We start from the raw sequence: 9468 nt of genomic DNA on the forward strand, positions 1-9468 counted from the left end.
GAGCAAAAAAGCTTTGAATCCAGAATTAGATGGATATGATGGAGAGCAGGATACAACTTCCTTCCTCTGCACGTTCACAGGATCAGCATCCAACAGGAAAAAATAGAATTGCAGATTTCATTCCGCTGTCAGTTGCATTTAAGATGATTTAGGACAAAATTCAAAGCTCCTCTTTTCTCATTGTGGGAGAAAGCACCACGAAGTCTGGCTGGATAAATGTGATATTTCAGCTGGCAGAGCTTATTGTTGTGGGCAACACTCAGGTTTTACACTCAGAGGTAAAACAGGAGGAAATGTCAGCCTCCCTAGACCCTCTGAGCACAACCACTTAGGGCTGTGTTAATACCAGGCTATCATCCAACTGTGATTTACCTTGGCAGGGCTGATGGATATCCAAGCCCAGCAATTCCTTCCCCTCTGGCAGGGAGGAGTGACCAAACAACCTGCTCCAAGCTAAGTGGTTAGGAGAGAAGCATTTCAGAGAGAGCAGATCTTCAAAGAGAGGGAACACACTTTATACACACACCCAGCTTTCCCTAAGGCTCCTGGAGCTATGTCTCCAGCCAGGATCAGTTTACTCCATTCCAATGATGTGTTCCGTTGTGTGGGAGATTCGTCAACAGGGAAAAGCTCTGACAAAGTCAGATTTGCAGATTTATGGATGAGAACTTGTTTTCTTCAGCTTAGATTTTGTACCATCATCTTTTTCTATCCCATTTCCTTCTTATCTGCGTTTTCTCTGTGCTGCACTGGAAGGATACATTCCTAGGAAAAATTCCAACAGGTTCTTGCAGCAGGACTTCTCCTCTTTGACCAGGGATTGGGTAATCCCTATAGGATGTATCCTGGGCTACGTCCAAAGCTGTGGGACCAGCAGGTCAAGGGAGCTGATTCTACTCTGGTGAACCCCACCTGGAGCTCTGTGTCCAACTCTGGGGATCCCAACATGAGAGTGGTGTGGAGCTGCTGGAGTGAGTCCAGAGGAGGTCACAGAGATGCTCCAAAGGCTGGAGCCCCTCTGCTCTGGAGCCAGGCTGGGAGAGCTGGGGGTGTTCACCTGGAGAAGAGAAGGATCCAGGGAGATCTCAGAGCCCCTTCCAGAGCCTAAAGGAGCTCCAGGAGAGCTGGAGAGGGGCCTGGGACAGGGGATGGAGGGACAGGACACAGGGAATGGCTTCTCACTGCCAGAGGGCAGGGATGGATGCATTGTTGGGGAGAAATTCTTCCCTGTGAAGGTGGGGAGGCCCTGGCCCAGGGTGCCCAGAGAAGCTGTGGCTGCCCCTGGATCCCTGGGAGTGTCCAAGGCCAGGTTGGATGAGGCTTGGAGCAACCTGGGCTAGTGGAAGGTGTCCCTGCCCATGGTCTGGATGATCTTTAATGTCCCTCCCAACCCAAGTCCCTCCATGATTCTATGACATTTTTCTTCAGATTTAATCACACAGCAGCTGCTTTTCTCTCCCGGGGTAGAGTCCGTGGGTTTCACCATTTCTGCCCTTAGATCCATGTGCCCATTCTGTGAAGGATGAAGAATTTATACCCCCGTGATTCCATCAGTCCCAGTTTTGATCTTGCTCGATTTGCCAGACGCACTCTGCAAAGAGAGTTCTGAGACCAGACAGCTTCCCTGCAAGGATATTAATAATACTCAGGAATCACACAGCTCTCCAAACCCTGTGTGAGCATTAGCTAATTATGCAGCACTCCACAGCCCTGTGAAAAGCATTTGCTAATCAATTCCAGCACCACCTATCAAATACATCAATACCATGGAATCCACTGGGCAGAAGTCGCTGGAAACAGGGGAATGTGGATATCTGGTCCCAGTCCATGTGGTAGCTGGGGTTGGACTTCAGCACTCGCCAGCCACCTCTCCCACATTTCCCTTGGCAGGGTCCTTCTTCCTGTCATAAACACATGATTTCCAAAAGCAGGTCACCTACAGGCTGGGAACACAGATTTTCCCAGATAATTAGGATTTCAGCCCGTTCCAGGGCTTGTAGAGGTTGCTGGCATCAATTAATTTGGAAAAGCCAACATCAGTAAGTGACATAGAGGAGACTGGACCTGGTGTGACAGACTGAGCTGCTCCAGCCAACTGAAGGCAGCACAGAGGAAACAATTTCAAATCATATGTCATCGGTGACACAGCAGAGTGGGCTGAACTGCCAGAAAGGAGAGGGAAGGGAAGGAGAAAATAAATGAAGGAGAAAACAAAACATTGGTAATTGCTCATTCCTCTGGACCGAAGTTTGTTCCTCTGGATCAAGTGAGCCTGTAGGGCTGAATTTCTGCTCCCAAACCTGACAGCAACTAATCCACAAACCTGGCAAAGTCAGTTAAGTTGTTTTCCAGTTAAAAATGTCACAGGAATCAAGTGTTTAGGATGTCCACATCCTCCCATCCTACAGACTTCACAGAACTAATTCCTCTGGGTCTTCTCCTCCATAATACAGCTCCTTTAATTCTTAGAACTTTTGGGAAAAGAGCTGAAATTCAGGGTTGCTGCTGCTGGTGTGAAATTTTGAGTAGCCAATGCTACTCAAAAATGAAGGGAGAGCCCGGCAGATTTTATTTGGTGAGATTGTTGTTAGAGTTTGACATCAGGGGTGGGTGATGGTACAGAAGCGCTCACACGTGTCAGGATGCTCTGTGGTGCTTCCAACATCAGCGATTTTTCAAGGAGGTTTCAGAAATGCAGCAGCTTCGTGCAACTCACTGGGACACGAGACAAGGAGGATGGATGTTGGTATAAGCTGGTTTATGAAGTGTCTATTGAATCAAACACAGGATGATGCCGTTTTTATTAAAAGCCACAAAATGCTTGAAGCCAATTAATACTCCCCTGTTTTACTAATGCCTCTGCTTAGAAAATTAAATGGTTTCATTTAGCAAAACCAATTTTAAAGCCTTTTTGTCAAGTTTATAATGACTTTAGCACAAGGAGACTCATGTCTTGCACACATAATACAGGTTTTTTTGAAGAGAGCGGGTGCGTAACAAGGTGCCAGGTGTGGAATAAGAGGAAAGTTGCTCTTCTGAGTGAAGAACTGGTTATAAATAGGAAATAAAAGGTACAAATAACTGTGCAGCTTCTGCAGTGAAGAGAGATTAACCTGTCTTGGGAAGCTGTGCAGTTCAATATCCTCACAAACGGGATGAAGAAAGGGAGACGGGCGACGGTGACGCACCAAAATCTGCTGAGGGTTTGGAGTTATTCCAGGTGAGCCAAAGTAGACACGGCTACAAAAAAGTTGCAGAAGAATCTAACAATACCACATGTGTGGGCACAGAAAATAGCTGCTGAAATTCCATGTCAATAAAAGTCAAGTGCAGACACAATGAGAGGGTTTAAATTAGCCCGGGAAAAGAGGTTCTGGCGTCATTGCAGATGGTGCTTTGGAAACATCTGCTCCGTGCTCAGCAGAGGTCAGGAAGGCAAGTGGAATGCAAAGAATTGCTGGGAAAGAGACGGGGAATGAAAGAGGAAATGTAAGTACAGGGCTGAATAAACCCGTGGGGCTCTTGAGCACAGTGGAATTCCAGTCACCCCGGTGACTGCAGCGGGGAAGGAGGGCTGGGAGAGAGGCAGGAAAGGGTGAGAAGGCTGCCCTGGGTTATGGATTGGGAGTGAAAGGCTGTGGGTGTGGCTGAAGACAAGAATGGGCATGATTAAGGTGTAAAATCCAGATTTCTGTGGAGAGAGGGGAGAAGGAATTGTATTAGGAGGCCACCAGGATGATCAGAGGGATGGAGCAGCTCTGCTGTAAGGAAAGGCTGAGAGAACTGGGCTTGTTCAGCCCGGGGAAGAGAAGCTTTGGGTTTGACCAAACTGTGGCCTTCCAGTACCTGAAGGAGCTGAAGATGGAGAGAGACTATTTACAAGAGCCTGGAGAGGAAGAACAAGGGGGAATGGCTTCAAGCTGAAAGAAAGTAGCTTTGGATTGGATGTTAGGAAGAAATTGTCCCCTGTGAGGGTGGGGAGGCCCTGGCCCAGTGTGGAAGGCAGCAACAGCCCAGGTTGCCCAGAGAAGCTGTGGCTGCCCCTGGATCCCTGGAAGTGTCCAAGGCCAGGTTGGACAGGGCTTGGAGCAACCTGGGATAGGGGAAGGTGTCCCTGCCCACGGCAGGGGGTGGAATGGGATGAGCTTTAAGGTCCCTTCCAGCTCCAAATCATTTCTGTGATCCAGTGTTTTGTGACAGAGGATGTGATGACAGCTCTGCTCATCAGTGGTCAGGCGGAAGTTTAAAGCAAACAACAGGAAATGAACTTTCACAGTCTGCAATTAATTAGGAAAATCATCAAACACATCTTTTACATGTTGGAAGTACAGGTTGGCTGAAAAACTTGTAGTGCTGAGGTTCCCGGTGCTGGCTTTGACACATCCCATGATCCTGGAGGTCTTTTCCAACCTTAATGGTTCTGTAATCACAGAATTGTTCCTGCTCCAGTGCTTCTCCCAGTGTCCCAAGCTGGCCATGTCCTCTCTACCCTATGGAGCTGGGTGAGATTTGGGTTCTGGTTTGATTTGGCTCCCTGCTGGTGGGATTTTTGGGCTGGATTCTAATCATTTAAAGGATCTCTGAGATCTTGTAGTGACTTGGCAGTGCTGGGTTAACAATTGCAGTCGATGATCGTACAGGGCTTTGATCTCCCCTATGACAAAAGCCAGAGAAATCCTTTGAAGGAATAAATTCTCTTTGAATTGCAGTGGAATATTGGAGGGAAAAATGATTCAATGGTTCCTTAAAAATTTCCTGCACTGAGTTAAAGATCCCAAGGGTTAATTGCAGCATGGTAATGAGAGGTCCCGTCAGACGGCTCAGGAATTTTGAGACAGCAAGGACTAAAAATTCTTCTAGAACACGATTATCATCAAATTATATCAGCCTCAGTGGCAGGTAATCAATCCAGAGTGGGCTGATTTACACCTGCCAGAGCCAGCACATCCGGAACCTCTTCCAGTGATGTTTTTATCTTCACATCAACACTGTCAGTGCAAGGAAAATATTTTCCCCTTTTAAAATCCAAACATCCAAGGTGAGATTTGGCGGAGTGTCAGAGTGGGGTTCCCACTGCTCCTGACAGCAAGACCAAAGTGCAATATAAGGACTCATCTTGGGTTCTGCTTTATTCAGGTTTTAATGGACTGGGAAGGGATAAATGATGTTTATGCCCTCTTGTGGTGCCTCGTCGAACGGAATGGATTTCCTGACTGACAAAATGAGGCCAGTGATGGAAAAGTCCCAGGTTAAAAATCTGTAACAAACACTCTTTTGCACAGTGGAAAAATGTCTCTCCCTCCAGCAGCATCCTCATGACTCAGGGAAGGGGGAGAGGCCAATTTTGCAGGCATTTGCAGCAGCAGGCAAATGAGTAATGCCCACGATGGCAGAGTTTGTGTCATCTTTTGGCAGGGAAGAACATTCCAAAGTCTTTTTTCTGTGCTGAGAAGGTTAGAAAGTGAAATAGTGCTTTGCAAAAGCAGCTGTGTTGACACCTCCTTGCGTTCAGTGCTGTTGATGTGTTGTGGTACAAACCTTTACATGTTTTATCTTCCTCACTCACGCGTCTGACGGGTGAATAACCTGATTGCCTTGGGACACAGCCTGTCCCAAAGATGGAAAAAGCTGCCTGGTGATTTTACATGGGGAAATAAGGCCGGATTCCTGTGAAATTTGGCTTGTGATCCCAATTCCTTGTGTGGGAACACAAGGAATTAATGAGTCAACACCTTCCTAAGCTGTGCTGAGAATTCCAGTGCAGGGTTGGGAGCTCAGGGCTCTCCAGACAGGTTAATCATGGATTTTGTATCCATCTTATTACTTCATTCCTGACTGAAGACTGAACACAGCAGAATGTGTCCTCCAGACAGTGAAATTATGGGAATAAATCAGACTAATGCTCTCCAAAGCCAAGCAGCTGCTGTCAGGCTGTGGGCAGGGCTTGGCCGTGCTGAGGCAGGATCTGGGAAACCCTGGTGAGGGAAATGTGAAGACTTTTTGTCCCAAATAATCACCTGTTGTTTAAGTCCAGTATTTTCCTTACATGTCGTTCTTGCCCTCTCCACAGCCATGTAGGAGATGAAAGAGGAAGGAAATGATTTCCTTTCCACTTCCAGGATGAGTCAACCCACAATACTGGGTTTAAATGAAGGTACTGGGTTTAACTGGGCTAGGCTTAGGAGGGACTCTCTAACAGGATGGAAAATATTGGAATGAGGATCTCCATCTCCAGAGATCTTCCATGAGCAATGTTTTTTGGGATCAAGGCTGCTGTCATTCATTCTATCATGATGAAAGATGACTTAAAGAAGATTCATAGTGTTATGACTCCATCTGATGATTTGTCTTTATTTGGTTTATTTATTTGCTAGTGTGAAGAGGTAAGAAATATTTGTCTGGGAATCCTAAATGCTGACCCTTCAACCAATTCTATCTCCATCCAGTATTTACAAACATGCTTTGGAACAGGAGTCTGACATTCATTAAAGTGCTTATTCGGTTTTAGCATGGTTTTCAGAGCACAAGTTATGTCCCCACTGAGAAGAGAATTGGGTCCAAAATGTTGGTGTTTACCAGTTTCCTTAGGAAAGGACAATGCAGGAGGGAAAATGTCACAGCAATTCATCTTGAAAAGAAATTCTCTCTGTCAGAAACCTCTCAGGAGTTTCAAATTCAGTTAGGGGGATATCAGAAGGCAATTAAAGTCTAATTTAAAATCCCCACCCACATTCCATCTTCTCTTCCTGCCAAGTGGTTATTGCTCCTGGTCCACGTATTGGCAAATCTTTCCAAAATGAGCCATAATTTGCCTTAAAACTTAAAACTTTCTGGTCAAGATGGAACTTTTCTCTTTGAAGAATGAGTTTGTAGTGACTCTGTGGAAAAAAAATGCCCAAAATGCTTTGATTTCCCAAGGACATCCTTGGGGCTGAAATTTTACCCAGAAATTCTTCTTGGATGAGGACATTGAGGGTGGATTTTGAAGCTGAGGCGCCTTCCTGGGGAGGTTCCTGGACACTGCAGCTTCCCAGGGTGGATCCAAGTGTGCTCTCCCTTTGTTTTCCACTTTCATTGATGGCTCCACATCCCTGCCTGGGTTAATAAAGAGAATAAACGTATGGCCATGGGCAAATTAAACAAATGAGCCATTAAAAGGGGATAGTAAAAGGTTCACTCCCTCTCCATGCCCACAATGTCTCCGAGCGAAACACCACAAGAGGAGGGATGAAAGGCTTTCAGGGATGAGCTGGGAATGTGGTCCAAGAGCTGAGAGATGCCTGCGCCTCCTTCAGGGAGGCATCCTAACATCATTCCCAGCAGGGAAGCCAGCAAAGCACTGATGGCTTTCCATGGTCTTTCCTGACAGGTGTTGACGGAGGGAGGCTTCGGCCCCATCACGACGGAGATCCGGGAGGCTCCTGAGTTTTATTACGCCGAGGAATATCACCAGCAGTACCTCAGCAAGAATCCTGGCGGATACTGCGGCCTGGGTGGGACGGGCATCTCCTGCCCTGTCGGCATCAGGAAATAGCCTGTGCTTGCTCCACCACCTCCACTGCGTTGTAGGGAGCTTGGAAAAAGACCTGCAACCCCAGTGGATGGTCCCATAGCATCCATGGATAAAGATTTGGGAATCTGCTGGGGAGGCTTTCCGTAATGGGAACAGTTTCCTCTTTGTTGACATTAAAAGCTGAAGTAGAGGCAGGAATTTCTCCCATCACAGCTTCTTGCTCTGTGCAGCTCCCAGGGTTTCCTTGTCATCTGGAGAGGTGGAAAGAGATCCAAACTTCCAAAAGTTTGGCTCGAAATGCTGTTAGAAGGGTGAATTGGGAGGTGGTTGCACCCGTAGCTGTTTTGTATTTCCAATGACTCTGGACTTGTTGATTCTCTTGGGTTAATTAATTTCCTGGTGTCCCTAGAGCTTTGACTTCTGGAGATGTAGTTGGACTCTTAACCTGTCACAGTCCTGGAATTTGATGTCTTTGGGAATGATAAATTGATCAGATCAGTGATTCTCCTACTACAACTCCACTTTCACAGCATTTAGTACCACCTGTAGTGCCTATTTTCTGAAATTATTTTAGCCAGAAAAAATCAAAATTGTAATGTGATTCTTTTGGACAGTTCCAAGAAGTGAATAAACACAAAAAGAAATAAATTTTGTTCCATGCTCTGCAATAAAGTACAGAACAAGAAAAGAACACGGTTCTCTGTGATGTGTTCCAAGAAGATATCTGGGTAGATGTAAAAAAAGTTATCAAATATTATAAAACGCTGCTGTTTGCTTATTAAACACCAGGGCTTTTAAATCTGTATCATCAGGCTTGACAGTACAGAGGAGTAGAATTATCCCTATGATTAATTATTTGTATTTAATAACTTGGGGAGTCCCCACCAAGAGCAGACTGGTGGCAAATGTAACTTGGGGCAGTCCCCAGTGACTGTGAAGTCAAAACAGCAGGACGGCCAGAAAGAGAAAAAATCAATTTTGGATTTATTGGTGGGGTTCTCAGAGTGCAGACTCAAAGCTGCAGACAAAGGGTGTAGGGATGCACAGTTTATCCCATATGGAAATGGGATCCTATGGGTCTAGAGCTCAAGGAGTGAGGCAGTTTTGAGGGCCAGGTGGTCGGACCCAGAGACACAAATCCACAGCACCTCCTTCTCCATGGCTTGGTTTGATGTTTCCTGCTCACCAGCTCAGATTTAAAGCTCAGAAAGGCCCAAACCAGCTCCCTGAACATCCCCATCCCTGTCCCTACCCAGCAGATCAGATCGTGCTCCAAGCCTGGAGAGACCAAAAATGTGCCCCACAAAGTCAGTGTTTGGGATTGTAAATCCAATGCTGCAGCCCTGCCCGCTGTTTCCAAAGATGGGCTGTAAGTCTGTGCCAGAAAAATCAGCTCCCCATCTTCCCTTGCTCCTCAGCTGATGCTGAGTTCATCCCAGTCTCAAAATCCAGTGGAAACTTGTCCTTTTGGCAGATTTACACCTGGGCCAGGCTTACAGGAGCTGCCTCAGGCAGGATTGCCCCGTTAGGCTCTTTCTGGAGATGTCCCAAAGCGTGCCTACACCGCACTCCAGATTTTCGTTGCTGTGGTAACTGATCCTGTCCTTAACCTGTCCAGCCATGGAGTTGTTCCAGTGCTCACTGCCAAGGAAACCAGCACTCGTGTCTCATTTCTTTGGCATGAGGTGACAGAGAAGCAAAGAAGAGAAGGAAATAAAGTTTTACCCTCATCCTATGCACTGTGAACCTCCACGAAATCCAGGCTCTGGTGGGATAACTCCTGATGTGCTCCAAGGCGAAGCATTTCAGATGCTGAATCATCTGGGGGCTCATAAAATGTGTCTTGGTTCCCTTCCTTTCCTCTCCCTCCCCTCCTACTCTGTGCCGTAGTTGTTTGAAACAAGCTGGAAAGTCTTTGGGAAAAGCTCTTATTGAAGATATGCCCAAGTCTGAGC

General features: G+C 46.5%; 1 protein-coding gene across 2 annotated transcripts in view; it reads left to right on the top strand.

Moving 5' to 3' along the window:
• MSRA (methionine sulfoxide reductase A) overlaps positions 1-8204 on the top strand; it is a 212300-nt gene extending 204096 nt beyond the window's left edge. For both annotated transcript variants that reach the window (XM_042032776.1, XM_042032775.1), the window contains exon 6: positions 7370-8204. In XM_042032776.1, the coding sequence (XP_041888710.1) occupies positions 7370-7534 (165 nt within the window). In that variant the 3' untranslated portion in view covers positions 7535-8204. The remainder of the gene's footprint in view (positions 1-7369) is intronic.
• Positions 8205-9468: the final 1264 nt, after the last annotated feature.

This window comes from Corvus kubaryi, unplaced genomic scaffold (assembly GCF_017639235.1).
Source record: "Corvus kubaryi isolate FWS band 111438036 unplaced genomic scaffold, C.kubaryi_AGA036_p1.0 37354, whole genome shotgun sequence".
Classification (NCBI taxonomy): Eukaryota; Metazoa; Chordata; class Aves; order Passeriformes; family Corvidae; genus Corvus; species Corvus kubaryi.